This window comes from Gopherus evgoodei, chromosome 9, assembly GCF_007399415.2.
Source record: "Gopherus evgoodei ecotype Sinaloan lineage chromosome 9, rGopEvg1_v1.p, whole genome shotgun sequence".
In the NCBI taxonomy this organism is placed as follows: Eukaryota; Metazoa; Chordata; order Testudines; family Testudinidae; genus Gopherus; species Gopherus evgoodei.
This window is the reverse complement of record NC_044330.1, coordinates 57,201,533-57,222,785: the sequence shown is the minus strand read 5'-3', so window position 1 is coordinate 57,222,785 and position 21,253 is coordinate 57,201,533. Positions and strand designations below refer to the sequence as shown.

General features: G+C 48.3%; 1 protein-coding gene across 11 annotated transcripts in view; it reads left to right on the top strand.

Annotated features, from left to right (window-relative positions):
- FARP2 (FERM, ARH/RhoGEF and pleckstrin domain protein 2) overlaps window positions 1-21,253 on the top strand; it is a 204,445-nt gene that overhangs the window by 51,234 nt on the left and 131,958 nt on the right. For all 11 annotated transcript variants that reach the window (XR_004002053.1, XM_030575993.1, XM_030575992.1 and 8 more), the window contains 2 exons: window positions 142-246; window positions 14,672-14,714. Coding sequence is in view for 10 of the 11 variants with exons in the window: in XM_030575993.1 (XP_030431853.1) it covers window positions 142-246; window positions 14,672-14,714 (148 nt within the window). In the remaining variant the exon portion in view is untranslated. The remainder of the gene's footprint in view (window positions 1-141; window positions 247-14,671; window positions 14,715-21,253) is intronic.

The following is a 21,253-nucleotide window of genomic DNA, read 5'->3' as shown; positions in this document are numbered from 1 at the left end:
TATTAGTGACCAATAATACAAAAGTGTTTTGAAACATTTTTTCCACTGCTTTTAAATGTTAATACATCTTGTTTCCACTTTGTAATAAACTAATTTGAATTATATTTAATCTTGTTATATTTCTTATTTTTACTCTTCCAGTCCAAGTGCTCTGGCCAGACATTGCTGACAGAGGTTTATAAGCATTTGAATTTGGTTGAGTCCGACTACTTTGGAATTGAGTTCCAGAACATCCAGTCATATTGGGTATGTCATGGTTCCTGATTAATTCATTATAATAAAAAGGCTTGGATGAATGCTTCCACCTAACAGTCGAAAGAAGTTTGGAACTCCATGTAAGAGTATCCCAGTGAATGTATACTATAATTTGCTTCACCTATCAATCAGGTCAAAGTACTACTTCACAAAATATCAGGAGGTAGCCGTGTTAATCTGTATCCACAAAAACAACAAGGAGTCCCGTGGCACCTTGCAAATGAATTTTAGTTCTGCTGTTTCTCTTTGAAGTCTGTTCCTGAAGTTTTTTTGTTCAAGAATAGTTACTTTTAAATCTGTTATAGAATGTCCAGGGAGGTTGAAATGTTCAATTACTGGCTTTTGTATGTTACCATTCCTGTTGTCCAAAAAAGCTTTGCAAATTTAACTCCATTAATTTGGGCTTGAATAGAGACTGGGAGTGGCTGGCTCATTACAAAAGCAGCTTTGCCTCTCCTGGAATTGACACTGCCTCATCTATTATTGGGAGTGGACTACATCCACCCTAATCGAATTGGCCCTGTCAACACTGGTTCTCCACTTGTGAGGTACTCTCTTCTCTTGTCATAGTGCCTGCATCTGTAACTTTCACTCCATGCATCTGAAGTGAGGTTTTTTTACCCACGAAAGCTTATGCCCAAATAGATCTGTTAGTCCTTAAGGTGCCACCAGACTCTTTGTTGTTTTCAAAATATGTCACTTGAAAGGATACATAGAAGAGACTCTGATTCATCTTGCTCCCCCTCCATTGCAAAATAAAAATAAATTATCCATTTACTGATGGTTCTACTCAATAAAGGTGTTTGATCACATTAATTAAATCTTGTGGGCCATCAGCCCAGATATTGCCAATTGCTTTTTTTCCTCCTCTTCCTTATTCTGCTTGTATTGTTTGAACTCAATCCTTTCCTTTCCCAAAATTTACTTCAGAAGCATAAGAACTTTTTGAATGGCTTCTTTACCAACTTCGTGTTTTAAGAGAAGGAATTGACCACACACAGACTCTTCTTTATTATCTTTACACAGTATTGTAGCTTCAGTGTATATATTCCAGACTATGATACGTTTTATTGTTCCTTCTGCGAGTGCTTGCTCATACCGATTCTAATTAAGTGTGTGCGCACTGCTTGCACAATCGTCGGAATGTTTTCCCTAGCAACACTCGGTGGGTCGGCTGAGGTGCTGGATATATGCCCCTGCCGACCCAGTGCCCCCTCAGTTCCTTCTTACCGCCCTTGATGGTCGTTGGAACTATGGAGCACAGCTAGCTGTTCTCCACCCTCCCTAGCATATGTCTTTAGTCCGTGTTAATAGTTCTCATTAATGGTAAGTAGTTGTTAATAGTTGTTCACAGTTGTAGTAGTTAGTGTAGTTAGATTAGTTTCTTTCTGAAAGGGAGCGGGGTCTCTCCCCCACCCCGGCCCGGTGCCTAGGCCCATACCAGGGACTCTGGGTTTCAAACCCTGCTCGGCTTGCCTGAGGCCAGTGCCGACAGGAGACCCCCATGACTCCTGCCTAAGGTGTCTGGGGGAATCCCACCAAGCAGACAAGTGCTGCATTTGCAAGGTCTTCATGTCAAGGACAAGAAAGGAGTGTGACTCTAGATTGAAACAGCTCCTCAGGGAGGCAGCACTTAGCTCAATCCATTCCACTTCACAGGATCCAGCACCGTCATCCTTGGTGTGAAGTGCCTCTGTGGCACCAACTGGTCCGGCACCGCGTTCGGACTCGTTGAAAGATGCGCGCTGAATCTCCACTGTGCTGGTCCCTGTCTCCGAGTCAAAGGAAGAAGCATTCCAAGCAGGTGCTGGCTGATTTCAGCTCGTTGTCTCACCAACCGCCGGTGCTTCCCGCACTGCAGCCAGAGCCGTGTCCGTTGCCGGAGTAATGGCTCCTGCACCATTGACTCTGGCACCGCAAGGGCTGTCGAGTCCGGTGCTTGTGAGCTCCCAGGTGCGCACCGTGGTTGAGCTGGGACTGCCTTCTACACCAGAGATCTTCTTAACAGCGCGGGACTTGATTGCACTCCATGGAGCTGGTTCTTCGTCAGGCCCCAGCACCACCGATGTGGACGCTTCTGTCAAAAGGGAAGCCGTCCTGATGCGACTGCCCAGCGAAGCAGGACAGCACCGTTCTCGGTCATGGTCCCAGCACCCGTCTTGGTGCCGCTTGCAGTCCTGGCACTGATCTTGTTCTCAGCACCAGTTGCACTCACGCCGCTGTTCGGGCTCACGGAGGTCTGAATCACAATAAGCCCGGTACCGATCGGATTTTCTGCATCAATTCCAGTACCGATCCCGGGGCTGATCTCGTCTGAGGTCTCCATCAAGATCCAGATCAGGCTCGCGGTACTGCTAGGCCCGCAGGCACAGTTCGCTGTCTTGGTACCGCTCCGCATCATGCCACCAGTCTCTGGCACCGTGCCACCATACGGCACAGTCTTGGTCGTCCCACTCTGCTTCTGCGTCGTCACACTCAGAAGGTGGCTTCTATGCCCAGGACCAGAGCGAGAGCGATGCAGGCCAGTGGCTGGAAGAAGGCCAGAACCTGGGCCAGGAACCTCCACAGTGGTCCTTTTGGACCTCCTGGGCACACCATCAAGCCCAAGGGGCTCCTTCGAGGGCTTCTTGTTCTGCTCCTTCAGAGCCACAAGTATCAGAGGCGACGGCATCTCGCCCCCTCCCTCCCGCTCAGGGGATTCTGGGACAACTGCTCCAGTGCCATTGCAGGCCCACTCTGCTAACGTGACGGACCTTCCCCAGGATCCTTTAGCCCTAGGGATGTCTTCCTCGTTCTCGCCAGATGAGGCAGTGGCGGACACTACAGTTGCGGGCTGTACCCCTATGGACTTCTGCGCCCACCAGGAACTGCTCCGCAGAGTGGTGTGCAATATGAACGTTGAGGTGGAGGAAGTGGTGGAGGTACAGCATCAGGTGGTGGACATTCTGTCAGCAGAGATACCATCTCGAGTAGCCCTCCCTGTCATTCACACTATACAGGCCAATGCCGAGACTATCTGGCAGCTGCCAGCTTCTATTCCACCGACGGCCAAAGGAGTGGAGGGGAAGTACTGTGTTCCCTCTCAGGAATATGGGTTTCTTTACACATACACTCAGTCATGCTCCCTTGCGGCTTCAGTCAATGAGAAGGAATGCCATGACCAGCAGGCCCCTGTGCCTAAATCGAAGGATGCTAGGCGTCTAGACTTGTTTGGGCGCAAGGTGTACTCAGTGGGAGGCTTACAGCTCAGGGTGACCAACCAACAGGCACTTTTGAGCCGTTATAACTATTAATTCGTGGGTATCTATGTCCAAATTCAAAGAGTTGGTCCCACAGGAGTCCAGAGAGGAGTTTGGAGCTCTAGTAGAGGAGGATAAGAAGGTGGCCAGAACCTCTCTGCAGGCGTCTCTGGACGCGGTGGACTCGGCGGCTAGGACCCTGGCCTTGGGCATAGCCATGCTCCACATCTCATGGCAACTCTGGATGGTAATCCAGAGACCTGCAACAGACTCTCCAGGACCTACCCTTCGATGGCCAGGGTCTGGTCTCTGAAAAGACAGACTCAAGGCTGCAGAGTCTGAAGGACAACTGGGCCATCATGCGTTCACTGGGCATGCATACGCTGGTAACGCAGAGAAGGCCCTTCAGGCTACAGCCACAGAGATTCTATCACCCCCCCTCGGCCAAGGCAGGACTTCTCTAGAAGATGTGGACGGGGTCGTAGGAGGCGATAATCTGGCCCTCAGACAGGCCAGAATCAAGGCCCCCTACAAACCATCGGTGGACCCAAGCAAAACTTTTGAAGGTGTGCCCGAGGGTGGAGCACCAGTCTCCTTACAGGATCCTTTTCCATCCTTCACCAACCGCCTCTCCTATTTCCTCCCTACGTGGTCCCACATAACATCAGACCACTGGGTCCTACGCATGGTGGAAAGTGGATACTGACTCCAATTTGTTTTGTCCTCCCCTTTCCACCCTCCCTCCTTGTCCCTCCTCAGGGACCCCTCTCACGAGCAACTCTTTTTAGAGGAGGTACAGTTGCTCCTGGCTATCAGAGCGATAGAAGAAGTTCCAAGAGAACTGCAGGGCAGGGGGTTTTACTCCCATTACTTCCTAATCCCCAAGGCAAAGGGGAGGCTATGACCCATTCTGGACCTGCGCAGACTCAACAAATTCATGGTAAAGTTGAAGTTCCACATGGTTTCCTTGGGGACCATTATTCCTTCCCTGGATCCTGGAGACTGGTACGCCACCCTTGACATGAAGGACGCATACTTCCACATAGCGATTTAACCCCTGCACAGGCGTTTCCTCTGCTTTGTGATTGACCAACAGCATTTCCAATTCACTGTCCTCTCTTTCGTCCTCTCCACAGCGCCCAGGGTGTTTACAAAGTACGTGGCTGATGTGGCTGCTTCCCTTCGTCGACAACGGATTCAAGTGTTCCTATATCTCGACGACTGGCTCATTCGAGGTCGCTCCAGAGATCAGGTGCGGTCTCATGTTCAGACCACCATGACCATGTTCTATCGCCTAGGCTTACTGCTCAACATCTCGAAATCTACTCTTGTACCAACCCAGAGGATAGAATTCATAGGAGCAGTCTTAAACTCTGGCCAAGCCTGGGCACTTCTGCCGGACGCGCGCTTTGAGTCCATGGCGAACATTGTCCGCTGCCTGCAAACCTTCCCGACCTCAACCATGAAAACATGCCTGTGCCTCCTGGGACACATTGCATCTTGCATGAATCTGACCAGGCACGCCAGACTACACCTACGTTTGCTGCAAGCCTGGCTTTCAACAGTTTACCAACCACGTTGGGACAGCTTGAACACGGTAGTTACCATTCCACCAGGAGTATTAGCCTCTCTAGTGGCTGGATCCCAAAGTAGTGTGCGAAGGGATGCCATTTCATGCTCCATAGCCCTCCGTGTCCCTGGTCACAGACGCATCATCACTGGGATGGGGAACCCACCTCTGGAACCTCCATACACATGGGCTATGGTCGGCAGGAGAGTTATCCCTTGTAAGCGAGTGGACTCACCCCTGCGGCACCTCCTGCTGGTCATCCATGGGAATTAGCTCTTCCAGCGTCCTGGAGTGCCCCCTGCAGGCTGATGATCTGCCTTACCGCTGACCCCTGTGTCCCTCCCAGGACCCCGGGGCCCCTTTCTCTGATTTGCTGCCCCCCGGCAGTACCCCCACCCAGGGGAACCCCCACCCACTAACCTTACCTCACCTCAGTGTAAGGCTACTGCCAGTCACTGTCTAGCCCCACTCCCTGGGACAAACTGCAGTATACGCCACTCATCACAGACAAGGTTGGGTTGGATCTGCTGCCTCTTTCTATAGCTGGGCTGCCCCTCTGCAGCCCCAGTACTGGTCTTAGGTGCTCAGCTTGGTCCACAGTGTGGGACTTTGCTAGGCCAGAGCTCCCCAGCTCCTCTAGTCTTCCCCCCAGCCCTGTTCCACTCCCAGTACCCTGCTCAGCTCCCTGAGCAGCCAGGCCCTTCTCTCTCTACAAGCAGAGAGAGAGTCCTGAGCTTCTGGCTGCCCTGGCCTTCTTATAAGGCCCAGTTAGTCTGTTTGGGGCATGGCCCCAGCTGCAGCCACTTCCCCCAATCAGTCGGGGCTTTACTCCCTGCCCCAGCCCTCTCCTGGGCTGTTTCAAGCCCCACAGGGTAGGAGCGGGTAACCACCCTGCTACATCCTTCCACATGAACATACAGGAACTCAGAGCAGTGTGCTTGGCATGTCAAGCATTCCAACAGCGCATTCACGGCTGTTGCATTGCAGTCATCACCGACAACACAACGGCCATGTTTTATATCAACAAGCGAGGGGGAACCCGGTCGTCTCCCCTCTGTCAGGAGGCCACTCATCTGTGGAAATTCTGCATAGCTCACTCGATCCATCTGGTGGTGTCGCTTCTCCCGGGAGTCCAGGACACCTTAGTGGACCGCGTCAGCAGATCATTCGTGGCTCACGAGTGGTCAGTTCGCCCAGATGTCATCCATTCTGTCTTCTGGCAGTGGGGCTTTCCCCTGATCGACCTATTTGCCTCTCGCGACAATTGGAAATACCAGGTGTTCTGCTCTTTCCAAGGTCTCTCCCCGGGTTCTTTCTCGGATGCCTTCCTAATGCAGGAAACCTCACCTGTGCTATGCCTTTCCTCCATTCCTGCTAGTCCACAGGCTCCTGTTCAAAGTACGCAGGGACAGAGCCCGGCTGATCTTGATCACCCCAGCGTATACCACACTAGTATACCACACTCTTAGAGCTGTCAGTGGACACTCCAATTCCGCTCCCACTATGGCCATACCTGATCACTCAAGACCACAGACGGCTCGTTCATCCCAACCTGCAATCTCTCCATCTCACAGTGTGGATGCTGCATGGCTAAATCAGTCTGAGCTATGCTGCTCTCACTTGGTTCAGCAGGTCCTTTTGGGTAGCAGAAAGCCTTCTACCAGGTCCACTTACTTAGCCAAGTGGAAACATTTTTCCTGCTGGTGTGCCCGGAATCATAACACCCCAGTACAGGCATCAGTTCCTGTCGTCTTGACTACCTCTTGTCCTTAAAACAGCAGGGCTTGGCTATATCATCCATCAGAGTGCACCTGGCAGCTATTTCAGCGTTCCATCCGGATGAGAATGGGCCTTCTATCTTCTCCAATCCCATGGTCACTAGACTTCTTGGGGTTGGAGCGCCTGTTCCCATGAATTAGACAGCCAGCCCCTATATGGGACCTCAACCTGGTCCTCTCCAGGCTCATGGGTGCCCCCTTCAAGCCTATGGCTACCTGCTTGCTCCTGTACCTTTCCTGGAAGACAGGCTTCCTCGTAGCTATCACTTCGGCAGACATGTATAGGAGCTTAGAGCTGTCACATCAGAACCACTGTATACGGTGTTTCGTAAGGACAAGGTACAGCTGCTACCACACCCCACCCACCTTCCTAAGGTGGTATCTGCCTTCCATGTCAACCAAGACATCTTCCTTCCAGTTTTTTATCCGAAACTTCACGCTTCTCGAGGGGAACAACAGCTGCACTCCCTAAATGTTCCCAGGGCCGTTGCTTTTTACATTGAGTGAACGAAACCTTTTAGAAAGACGACCCAGATGTTCGTAGCTGTGGCATACCGGATGAAGGGCTACCGGTCTCCACCCAGCGCATCTCACCCTGGATTACATCATGTATCCATGCGTGCTATGACTTAGCGGCATCCCAGCTACACACCTGACCGCTAACTCCACTTGGGCACAAGCTTCGTCTTCCGCCTTCCTGGCTCATGTACTCATTCAGGAGATCTGTACGGCAGTGACTTGGTCATCAGTACATACCTTCACTTCCTACTATGCCATAATGCAGCAGTCCAGGGATGATGCGGCATTTGATTCAGCAGTCCTTCGCTCCGCAACATCTCACTCTGACCCCACCGCCTAGGTAAGGCTTGGGAGTCACCTAATTGGAATAGTTATGAGCAAGCACTTGAAGAAGAAAAGACAGTTACTCACCTTTGTAACTGTTATTCTTCGAGATGTGTTGCTCATATCCATTCCAAACCTGCCCTCCTTCCCTTCTGTTGGAGTAGCTGTCAAAAAGGAGCTGAGGGGGCACTGCGTTGGCAGGGGCATATATCCGGAGCCATAAGGATGCCATTCCAGGGGGTACCTCAGCCGACCCACCGAGTGTTGCTAGGATAAAAATCTTCTGACAATTGTGCAAGTGGAGTGCGCACGCCTAATTGGAATGGATATGAGCAACACATCTCGAAGAACAGCAGTTACAAAGGTGAGTAACTGTTGTTTTTTTTTGTTGTTGTTGTTCTATTTATACTGCCCCCATATATTTGAGTTTTCAGACAAAAATTAATAAATTTTAAAGCTGTAATATCCTCCCTCTGTGAAAATTAAGTAGCTCAAAATGTAGAGTCCTCACACAACATTATGCAGGTGTAATTTGGCTTAGTTAATGTCTTTCATTGCTGCTGTTGATGTATTTTCAGTGTTTATATTGGTGGTAACTCTTTAAAAATATTAGTGCACATATGTAGGGATTATGCTGTCTTTTGCTGTAAAAGAGGAATAATTTTGTGGAAAACTCTGAAGTCAAACTTTTTAGTCAAGCTTTGCATCATCAGCATAGTTAAGTGAGCCAGGCCAAATGTGGAAAGGAAAGAGGGGACTGGCGCTTAACCTCCATCATACATGTAAAGCTGAGAATCTGAAGGTATGAGTTGCCTAAATTCTGCACACTTTTTTTTGATATTTGTGTGCAGTAGTATGGTTTCTACATGGTTCTATGGCCAACTCCTTTCAGCATTGGGGGAACAGTGTGCTCCTTTCCTGGTGTGATTCCTTCCATACTATATTTCTCATAATGTTTTTTGCAATATATCTTTGTTGTTGATATGTACCTACTTCTTCGAGTGCTGTCGCTGTGGTGCTCCACTCCAGGTGATGGTGTGTCCTGGCGCCGTTGATCAGAGATCTTTGATAGCAGTGCCTGGTTGGGACACACGCACTCAGCTGCTGTCTTGCCGCGTCGTTAGGGTCTGCCCGAGCTCGCGTGTCCCGCACCCCCGTCAATTCTTTCTCAACCGTCCTCGGCTGAAGACGGGATTTGGGGCAGTGCTAACCTCTTCCCTGGCCACTGAAAGAAATAGAAATAGTTAGCTAGACATATCCCAGTTCTCCCCTTCCTTTAGAATAGTTCGTTAGTTTAAAAAACAAACAAAAAACAACTTCTCTCTCGCATTCATCTCTTGTTGAGACTTCCCACCCCAGGCAATCATACTTGCATGATGCCGGGGTCTCCGGGCTTTAAGAAACGTGGCTCCTGCAAGGAGCATGACGGGCACTCACTCTGTGTGAAATGCCTTGGCAAGAGACACGTCCCTACCAAATGTCTCCACTGTACCAACCTGAAAACTAGAGCTTGTCGTTACAGGGACTTGTGGCTAAAAATGCTCCTGATGGAGAAAGTCCGCAGCTGCTTATAGAGATGGGTAGTAAACCCTCTCCCTCACGCTCCCCTGCTATGTTGGAACTGACTGGGAGCGCAGCTTCGCCCTCTCAGGCGAAGAGGGAGGAAGCCCCAATGTCTCCGTGCAGACACATTCAGAAGGGTAAAGGGTCTCCTGCAAGATCTTTACGCTCAGTACTGACAGCCCCAAGACCAGGTGCTTCCGACCACGCCAGCACCTCAGCCGCGGCTCATGCGGGGCACAAAGGCAGGGACCCGACTTTGCACAGCGGAAAGCTCTCCTTGGCACCGATCCCGTCGGCACCAACAGTGGACCTGGTGCCGGCAGCGCATTCCATCCCCGTACCGACAAGAACGTTGGCACCGAGCCTGCCCCTGACCCTGTAGCAGATGCAGAACCTCTGCAGGGATCCTACAAATGGCCCATGGCTCCCGCTAAAGCTAAACAAAAGTCACTGCAAGCTGCCGCTCACACTCCCTAGCACTGCATCCAAGGGAGCAGCAACAATTTCTGCATCAGGATGATATCTCCATTGCCCCTGACTCTCCGCTCCTCGACACAAAGCGTTTACTGTTTTGAACAACTGCTCTCGCCACCTGATTTGGTTCCTTCACTGACAGCGAGAACGACATGCAGCCTCAGGCAGAGTTTTCCCCGCCTGAGTCTCCCCCCTCCACCAGAGCCAAATCTATCTCAAGGCATGGCACCTCACAAGAACCAGCCTCAGTTTCCCTACTTTGTCCCCCTATAGGTGGGGCCCCACTTTTCCTAGCCTATGTCCTGGCCTCAGTGGTACCCTTGGTTGGCTCCTGCCACCACTCCTCCTTACACTCCTTCCGCCAGGCTGGAAGCCCATTCTGCGTCTCTATCTATAGCTCCTTCTACATCTAGAGCTCCTGAACCCCCTCTTGAAGATGTGGGCTATGAACCCTTCATGGTTTTACCGGCTCCTGCTTCTCCATCAGCCACAGACAAGAAGTCCTCATGCCTCCACCTCCACAAAATGTGGACGACTTTTTAAGCAATTCCAGGAACTTTTCGAGAGGGTGGCACTCAGCCAGGACATTCCTTTGGAGGAAGTCCAGGAGACACAACAGACTCCTCAAAATCCTCCAAACCTCTGCACCCTCAAAGATCACATTACCCATAAATGAAGCCCTCCTAGAACCAGCTGATACTCTGTGGCAGACCCCTGCCTCCATCCCACCAACATGCAAGAAGGCTGAACGTAAATATTATGTTCCCGCAAAGGATGTAGGTTTCTTATTTTCCCACCCACAACCCACCTCTCTTGTGGATTCAGCGACGCATAGAACAAAACAGCCACAATACTGGCCCACTCTGCAAGACAAGGACCTCAAACACCTTGACTTTTGGGATAAAAGGTTTATATCTCCTCCACTCTACAATTTAGAATTGCAAATTATTCCGCCCTCCTCGCAAGCTATGACAACAGCTACAACAAGCTCTTTGATTTTTGCCTCTCATATCTTGGAGGACAGGAAAGCAGACTTCAAGCCTGTCCTTGTCGAAGGTCAGTTGGTGTCCAGGACAGCACTACAAGCATCCCTGGACATGGGGAACACAGCAGCCTGCACTACTACAACTGTGGTGGTGATGAGCAGGTCTTCCTAGCTGTCTGCATCCAGTATCGCCAAAGTTGAAGACCTTCCATTTGATAAAGATAAACTTTTCTCTAAAAAAACGACGAAGTTCTTCAAACTATGAAAGACTCTAGGGCCACCCCACACACACCGAGCATATACCCGTCCCTCCCCAGGAGACAATGGTATCAATCTTATCAGAGGCCCCGCGCACAGCAATATCACTGGCCCCAGCCCAGACCATATGATATTGGGAGAAATTGCAGCAGACCTAGGTGCAGACAAAACCATGCGCAGCCAGACACCTTCCACCCATCAGGAAACAAACAGCAATTTTGAAGTGCTGGTCGGGGATCTGCGTGATCACCCCTTGACTCTGCCGCCTATTTGCCCATTTGGCCACCACCTCCATGTTTTCCACCATGTCTGGCAACAGGTCACCCAGGACTGCTGGGTCCTGGAAATAGTTCAGTCAGGTTACTCCGTCCCTTTCATATCCTGCCTGCCTACCCTTCCCCCATCTTCTATAGCTGAGTGCAGTGGAACCTGTACCAACGCAACTTCGGGGAAAAGGGTTCTACTCCCACTACTTTCTGACCCAAAAGAGAGAGAGGGGATGGAGGCCTATATTAGACCTATGCCGACTGAGAAAATTTGTATGTGTACAGAAATTCAAGATGCTCACATTGGGCACAATAATACCCGCACTGGAACAAGGGGACTGGTTCATAGCCTTCGACCTACAAGATGCCTATTTCCACATATCTATTTGTCCAGCACACAGAGGCTTCCTACAATTCACACTCAGACACAACCACTTTCAATACAGAGTATTTCCATTCGGTCTCTCCTCACCGGGAGGATTCTCCAAGACCCTAGCCGTAGTCGTGGCCACTTCCACAAACATGGGATTATACTTTCCCCTACTTAGACAGCTGCCTTATCAAAGGCGGCTCATGTGACAAGACGTTAAAAGTGATGCCTTTTACCATCTCCCTCTTCCACAGTCTAGGCTTCCAAATAAACATCCAAAAATCTACCCTGATAGTTAATCACAGCTCACCTGGACTCAGTTCGAACCAGAGCCTCACTATTACACATCTCATACGCACGCTCTCTGTTCGCCCCAGAATACAAGCATGGACCTGCCTACAGCTTCTTGGTCACACGTCAGCTACCACCTTCGTGGTCAGATATGCCAGGCTGCACATGAGATGCCTTCAGGGTTGGCTCAACTCCAGCTACAAACCCAGCAGACACAGCTTCTGCATGATGCTAACTCCTCCAGCAAACGTATTGGCCTCCCTACACTGATGGACAGAACCAGAGAACCTATGCACCAGGGCTTTGGAGCTGTGCTCCAGCTCCGCTCCAGGCAAAAACCTTCAGCTCTACTGCTCTGGAGCTGCTCTGGGCTCTGCTCCAAAGCTCTGCTATGCACGGGTGTCCCCTTCCATCCATACTCCCCAGTACTCATGCTCACCACGGACACTTCCCTGATAGGTTGGGGAGTGCACCTAGGGGAACATATGGCACAGGGCTGCTGGTCCCTATCAGAGTTGAGTCTGCACATAAATCTTCAAGAGCTCAGAGCGGTCAGATACTCTTGCCTTCACTTTCTCCCCATCATAAAGAACAAATCCGTTTGGGTCCTGATGGACAATATAGCATGCATGTTCTACATCTACAGGCAGAGGGGAGCACGATCACACTCCCTAGGCACAGAAGCCATCTGGTTATGGAATTGGTGCATACAACTTCACACAAAAATCACCACAACACTAGCGCCGACACACTCAGCAGACTCTTCTCCAAGGAACACGAATGGGAATTGCATCCCACGATACTCTGACAGCTCTTCTCCTACTGGGGTGCCCAGCAGATAGACTTGTTTGCCACAACTCAGAACCGCAAATGCCATGTATTTTGCTCCAGAGCGGGACTTGGGACCACATTCTTAGGAACAAATCCCTCATGTATGCTTTTCCGCTGATCCCACTGATACACAGGGTTCTACGCAAGATCAGAGAGGTCATACTTATTGCCCCAGCTTGGCCCAGACAGACATGGTACCCTTACATTCTGCGCATGTCCATCTGTCCTCCAAGGACTCTCCCCAACAGACCAGATCTGTTCTCTCAGGACAACAGTTGGCTTCTCCATCCGCAGCTCCAGAAACTTCATCTGACGCTGTGGTTCCTTCATGGTTTCAAACCCATGAATTAGCCTGTTTGGAGCAGGTCCAGTATGTCCTCCTGCACCGTAGAAGAGACTCCACTCTTAAGACTTACCTGCAAAAGTGGACCGGTTTCTTTGTATGGTGCTTCCACAGATGCTTGACACCCCAGACCGCCACCCTCCATGACATCTTAGACTACCTTTTGAAACTAAAACAGGAGGGGCTCTTGCTCAGTTCTATCAGAGTACACCACCTTCCATGACCTTGCTGGATAGATATTCCCTTTTTGCCGACCTCACCATAAAATGCTTCCTCACGGGCCTGCAAAATCTCTACTCTGAGATTCAGCCAGCAGCAGCCTCCTGGAATCTCAGCCTAGTTCTCCAAGGTCTCATGAAACCTCCTTTCGAGTCCCTGGACACCTCATCCCTGCTCCACATGTCTATGAAAGTAGCTTTCTTGGTTACTATAACATCAGTGAGAAGGGTCAGTGAAATAAGTGCCTTGATGGCCTATCCTCCCTACACGATTTTCTCCAAAGACAAGGTTTCTATGCAACCTCACTCCAGATTTCTCCCGAGAGTGGTATGTACCTTCCACCTTAACTAGCCAATACACTTACCTGCATTCTATCCCAGACCTCATGAGACTTCACAGGAAGCGGCATTACATATCCTCGACGTCCAACGGGCAATTGCATTCTATCTTGAGAGAACTAAGCCATTTCGTAAATCCCCTACTCTCTATCTCTACTGCCGAGAGATCAAAGGGTGATGCTATCTCTAAGCAACGACTCTCTCCAGGTGGATCTCTGACTTCATCAGATCCTGTTACCAGACTCGAAATGCTCAACCAGCCAAGGGCATAAGAACTCATTCTGCTTGGGTGATATCAACATCTGTTGCCTTCCTCCACAACATACATATTACCAACATGTGCAAGATGGCCATGTGGACATCTGACCACACATTCGTCAATCGTTATGCTATCACACAGGATACAATGACAGACGCCATAGTAGGCCACACAGTACTGTCTACTGTTATTACTGCCGCAACTCCAAAATCTCACCAGCCATAGTAGTACACATTCACATTCACCTGGAGTGGAGCACCCACAGGGACAGCACTCAAAGAAGAAGAGAAGGTTACTCTCCTTGCAGTAACTGAGGTTCTTCAAGATGTGTGTCCCTGTGGGTGCTCCGGTACCCACCCTCCTCCCTTCTACTTTGGAGTACTAATCAGACAACTCTATGGTAGAGAAGGACCAGGGCGGGGGTGAGGGATGCCTAATGCCACCGCGAGACAGCAGCTGAGCGCGTGCATCCAGGCCGGGCACTGCTACCAAAGATCTCTGATCAATGGTGCTGGGACGCACCGTCACCTGGAGTAGAGCACCCACAGGGACATACATCTTGAAGAACCTCGGTTACTACAAGGTGAGTAATCTTCTCTTTTTAAGTTTAAATCATGGCTAAGCATGTCTGTTCAACTAGTGGAAGAAAATTGTTATGCTATTGCACTGAAATAGGGAGAGAGAAATACATGCTCGTTTAGTAAGTATTTTTAGTTGATTTTTGGTTTTGGTGTTTTACAACATTTCTGTAGTATGGATATTAATTTTTAACTTTTGTCTCACTTCCAGATCTGGCTTGAACCTATGAAACCTATCGTTAAACAAGTACGAAGTAAGTACATATTTAATTTTTTTTATAAAGAGTTTTCCTTTAATTTTTCAGGAATTTAATTTTGGTTTGTTTTCATAGTTCTTAGTAGATTTTTTTTTTTAATCAGGTTTACTGGGTTTGTACTTGTCGTTACCATATGTAGTTGATTTAAACATACATCTACAAACTCAAACCTTCAAGATGGCTTCAAGCCCTCTAACAGTGTCAAAAATTTCTAGAATATGTGCCATTCATAGTTTTACTACCATGTTGAATTACTGCATGCTTTATGGGCTATTTTGAACTAAATGTAGATCTTTCTTTTCTAGAAAGATAAATTTGCTGTTTCCTCAGAGACCTAAATCTTGTCCAATTAGTTGCTCGCTATTTGTCCATTAGGTCTCTGTTCTGTGAGGTGTGAATGCCCACTCCCGTTCACTTAAGTGGAGGCTAAGTGTGTTCAGTATCTCATATGATTAAGCTCTAAGACAGCCAACAAATGGAAGACTTCTTTTCCTCCTCCTATCTAAATCCCAATATATGCTTTGCTTTGATACAGTTAATTTACAAAATGTGACTACTTGTGTTGTGTTAGACCACAAAACGATAAAGGACCCAATTGCTTCCATTGTGGTAACACATAGTAGCCATAAACCACACAACCTTGATCTTGTTCCTTATGGACTCTGCACTAGGGGATTACATTCTTAACATCTTTTGAGATATTCTTCTCTAAATGTGGCACGCCATCTCTACAGATAGCGTGTACACAAACTTGTGTCTGATACCAGCTAATGTCTGGAATGCGGGAAATCTGAAGTTCTTAATTGTGTTATGTTAAGCCATGACTAACAGAGCTGTTAAACCTGGATTCAGAAGGCAGCTATCTATCTAGCTATTTAGGAGATATTTGGAAAATATTTTTTGGAAGGGGGAGATAAAGGGTTTGTATTTGGACTTGTAAACCTGATTCTGGATGGAACTTGAAGTGACTGAAAACCTGTCACTTTGCAATGATATACATCTGGGTAGATTGGATCAGATGCTGTTAGATTTAGATGAAGAGTATCAGTCATATTGTTGGAGCTTTGTTTAGCTTAGGTTGTTTTGATGTGGAAAGAATCCATTGTGTAGGAGGACAACAATCTCTGGAGTGAAATTGTTTCCAGTCATTGCCCAATAAGAGAGAGTTGCAGCACTGACATTCTCTGCTTTAGTTTTCATCAAAGGCCCAAAGAAAAGATGAAAATGTATAGTGAGCTGATATCATCTAAAATCTGGCATGTGCAGCCTAATTCTTCAACCATGTACAAGACATTCCTTTTCTAGAACAGGATCAAATTGGGTACACATTTGCTGCTTCTAAATGTAGGGGTTCGTGGAATCACAAGTGCAGAAACATGGTGGATTCCCACTCCTGCCAACAATTTTATTGACTATGCTATACAGGGCCTTTCAGTAATCATTTTTGGAGTTATATTTTTCTGTTGCTGAAAGTAGTCTGCAGAAGCTTATGTTAATGAAGGAGGTCTTTGGCAAATGGCCCCAGAACACTGCAGAAAGTTATTATTTGGAGGTTTCTTTAGAAATTTTTCAAACTAACCTGACCAACAAGAAATTGAGTTGAAGTGACTTTTTTAGCTTAAACCCATGGTGCAAGTTTTTAACTTTCATCCTCTTAACCTTAGAAAAATAAATAAAAAGGCATAGTACTAGCTATAGAGAGAGCCTCTTCAGGAGAACCTAAGTTCATTGTTCTGTAGAATCACCAATAGCAAGTTTCTATTTTAAAGGATCATCTCCTTATGCATGCCACATGGTAGCTCTTGTGTATTCAAATGGTTTCCATCTTGGGAGAGGAATTCTCTCCCAAGGAGAACAGTTGACAAAAAATTGGTGGGACTGTCACACTATCTGGAGTGGCTTATGACTGTGTGCGCCTATCTCAGGGCAGATTTTCAAAAAGCAGGGCACACAGTCCAAAATGGTTGTATGTTCTATAATTAGATTTCACCAACCCAGTAACACATTTGAACTCCCAAAGTACTACAGTAGGCTTCTAACGGAGTTACAGACAGTCTCCCCTTGGACATTTCAATCTCTCTTGCCACTGCAAACTGGACTATATGATAAATGGTCACTTACATCAAAAAACACAAAATATTCAGGTTGCTTCCCATTCCAAGAGACCGGTCACTTACCCACATCAATTTGTACCTAAGATCTCGCACTAAAAAAAATATTGGTAGCAAATCCTGTAATAAAAGTTTGTTAGCTAGGAAAAGAGAATGAGTTATTTAAAGAGGTTAAAGTGTGTGTGTGTGTGTGTGTGTGTGTGTATCTGAGTTTCAAGTCACACATGAGTTTGTCTGAGTTTCAAAAGGTGACACAGTTGTAGTAATCTGTCAATTCAAAATGTCTTTTAGGGCTAACCCATGCCAAACAACATGAGAATTTCTTTGCTTATGTTTAGGAATCTTTGGGTATGTCTACATCTAAAATTTTGCAGCGCTGGTTGTTACAGCTGTATTAGTACAGCTGTATAGGGCCAGCGCTGCAGAGTGGCCACACTTACAGCAACCAGCGCTGCAAGTGGTGTTAGATGTGGCCATACTGCAGCGCTGTTGGGCGGCTTCAAGGGGGGTTCGGGGAACGCGAGAGCAAACCGGGGAAGGAGACCAGCTTTGCCGCGGTTTGCTCTCGCGTTCCCCGAACCCCCCTGCAAACCGCAGGGAAGGAGACCTGCTTGTTCGGGGAACGCGAGAGCAAACCGGGGAAGGAGACCAGCTTCGCCGCGGTTTGCTCTCGCGTTCCCCGAACCACCCTGCAAACCGCAGGGAAGGAGACCTGCTTGCACGGAGGTTCGGGGAACGCGAGAGCAAACCGGGGAAGGAGACCTGCTTGTTCGGGGAACGCGAGAGCAAACCGGGGAAGGAGACCAGCTTCGCCGCGGTTTGCTCTCGCGTTCCCCGAACCCCCCTGCAAACCGCAGGGAAGGAGACCTGCTTGCACGGAGGTTCGGGGAACGCAAGAGCAAACCGGGGAAGGAGACCAGCTTCGCCGCGGTTTGCTCTTGCGTTCCCCGAACCACCCTGCAAACCGCAGGGAACGAGACCTGCTTGCACGGGGTTCAGGGAACACGAGAGCAAACCGGGGAAGGAGACCAGCTTTGCCGCGGTTTGCTCTCGCGTTCCCCGAACCACCCTGCAAACCGCAGGGAAGGAGACCTGCTTGCTCGGGGTTCGGGGAACGCGAGAGCAAACCGGGGAAGGAGACCAGCTTGATTACCAGAGGCTTCCTCAGGTATGCTGGGATATCTGCTTATTCCACGGAGGTCAAGAAAAGCGCTGGTAAGTGTCTACACTTGATTACCAGCGCTGGATCCTCTACACCCGAGACAAAACGGGAGTACGGCCAGCGCTGCAAATAGGGAGTTGCAGCGCTGGTGATGCCCTGCAGATGTGTACACCTCCTAAGTTGCAGCGCTGTAACCCCCTTACCAGCGCTGCAACTTTGTGATGTAGACAAGCCCTTTGTCTCTGTGTCTAGACAGCATGAAGGAGATTGTTTCTACTCATCAAGGATTGTTAGCCACTCCAGAGTCCAAACTGATAGGATGAGTTCATGTGTAGGTCTCTCCTTCCTGGAGGGAGTTAGGAATGCAATCAACATTCTGTCCTTTGATGCCATACACCATGTCATTTACCACAAGTGGACCATGTTGTGTGCTGAGCAGTTTACCTTAATCAATTCTGCTCCTCCTGTTTGTTGAGTTACACAGTTACAGAGGTTTACAAGGCAAACACTCTATAACTTTATACCATGGGCTATAGAGATTATAGGTAAGATCAATACATGCAGCATCTTACAGACATTTTATAAAATGCTAAACATTCTTATCAACTTGACATCTAATATCTATTTTGACAATGCTAAGGCACAGGCAAGCAAGACTGGTTTCTAGCTATGCATTTGTAAGTGTTCAATGAGGCCCAGGGCATTGGCTTGAGCCGGCACCTGGTTTGCCAGCATCACAGAGACACTTACAAGCATCAGTTGTGCAGTCATGCATCTAGCAAGTGCCTGCTTGTTCTGTGTGCATCATGTACCATACTTGAATAGACTGGGGAAACTTAGATTTATACTAATATCTGCTACCTAATCATACTGATGGCCAGGTGCTACCTGGTAAATAAGTTAATCAAAATATTATCTTTGCAGACCATGGCCCAGAACATGGTGACATGCTAAACTAGGAGTGGCCAACCTGTGGCTCCAGAGCCACATGCAGCTCTTCAGAAGTTAATATGTGGCTCTTTGTATAGGCACCCACCCCACGGCTGGAGTTACAGGCACCAACTTTCCATTGTGACGGGGGCGGGTGCTCACTGCTAAACCCCTGGCTCTGCCACAGGCCCTACCCCAGTGCACCCCTTCCTGCCCCCTCCCCTGAGCCTACCATGCTCTTCCCCTCCTCCCACCTCCTGCATGCCATGAAACAGCTGATTGGAAGGTGCAGGGAGGGAGGGGAAGTTCTGATCAGTGGGGCTGCTGGTGGGTGGGAGGTGCTGGGAGTGGGGTGGGGGAGCTGATGGGGGTGCTGCTGACGTGTTACTGTGGCTCTTTGGCAATGTACATCGGTAAATTCTGGCTCCTTCTCAGGCTCAGGTTGGCCGCCCCTGTGCTAAACTATGTGACTGAGGCCATTATCTGCTGACCTAAAGTCTATGTTAAATTGAGTCTTTTTGTTAGGTCAGCTAGATTTTTAGGCCCTAAAAGACATTGGTGGTGGTGGTGGCTGTCTTTTGTCCCATGTTAAACCTGCAACCGCTCGAAAAGGGGGTTCCTTTTTTTAAAGCTATTTTTTGGTATCTCCCAAGAGAGTATTTCTCTTAAGTTAGTACTGAATACTGGAACCCCTTTTCCACACTCTCCTACTTTTAAAATTGACTTGAGAAGCAAAGCTTGAAGTAAAAGTGTGTGCATTCATGCAGAGAGCTCTGAAAGTATCTCTTGTGTGCATGAACACTTTATTTTAGCTGCTATTATGGTACAAGGACATTTTGAATGGAAGAATTCTAACAACTTACACTGCATACGCAGCTCTTTGAGAATGAACTAACTGCTTTATTGGTTTTAAAATACATTAATTAGCAGGCAAGTATTGAGGCATGGACTAATGAACTCTGAAACTAAGGAATGTTTTTCATATTTTAAATCAACTAACTTTTTCCTTTGTGGAATTGTACAAAATATAGTTTTCCTTTTCAAGCCTTTAAAAGGGTGTGGGAGGTAGTATGGTTAAATGCTTTCCATTTTATAGTAAATGTTTTAAAACTAAAATGTGCTTCAGTTTCAGGTATGCTTGAAATTCTGAGACCTGAACGCTAACAGATGTTTCAGATGTGCAGGTTTCTTGTTTTAAGTATTGCAGTTGAAAAAAACAAAATCTCATCCTACTTCAGTGGGGATTGCTCAAATCATCCATGTTGCTCAGAACTCCAACAAAAATATAAAGTCTTTCTGTACTTTCTCTTTCTTGGTTAATATTGATGTACTACTTGTTTTTTCAGTGTTTCCTTATATTTTAATTTCTCAGCAAGAAGATGGTGAGTGTTAGGTGTTTAATGGGCTTTAAGATAATACAGTTCAGACATGTTTATAGTTTTAGTGTATGGAGTTGATACAGATTTGTGAAGTAAATGATGTGTATGTAGTTCGGAGTCTTTGCTGACATGTTCTATGGCTGTAAAGACTTTTAAATATACTAAGAACGTTACTAAAATTTACACTTGAACCAACTCTGTTCATCTATTTTAAATATACACCTCTACCCCGATATAATGCGGTCCAATATAATGTGAATTCGGATATAACGCGGTAAAGCAGCTCTCCGGGAGATGGGGCTGCTTTACCTTGTTATATCCGAATTCTCATTACTGCAAGCGGTTCCTCTGTGCACACGTGTACTTGCTGCGGCCTTCCCCCGGGCCTCCCGCCTCAGGTCACCTCTGCTCTGCCTCCTCCCACGCGCATGCCGCAGCTCCACTTCTCCTCCCTCCCAGGCTTGCCGTGCCAAACAGCTGCCTGGGAGGGAGGGAGAAGTGGAGCTGCGGCATGCTTGTAGGTGGAGGTGGAGTGGAGGTGAGCTGGGGCAGGGGGGCTGCAGCAAGTAAGGGCGAGGGCACAGAGGAACCACTCCCAGCCCCAGTTCGCCGCCACCGCTGCCGCCGCCTCCTCCCATGAGCACGTCGCTCAGCTCTGCTTCTCCTCCTCCCTCCCAGGCTTGCCGTGCCAAACAGCTGATTGGCTCGGCAAGCCTGGGAGGGAGGGAGGGAGAAGCGGAGCGGCGGCGGTGTGCTCAGGGAGGAGGCGGAGGTGAGCTGGGGCGGGGAGAGGTTCCTCTCTCTCTACCCTGATATAACCTGGCCTCACCTATAACATGGTAAGATTTTTTTTTGCTCCCGAGGGCCGCGTTATATTGGGGTAAAGGTGTATATAAACTTTCATATAGTGTTCATTAGGGAGTTTATTTTTGATAACTTTGATAAATGTGACTG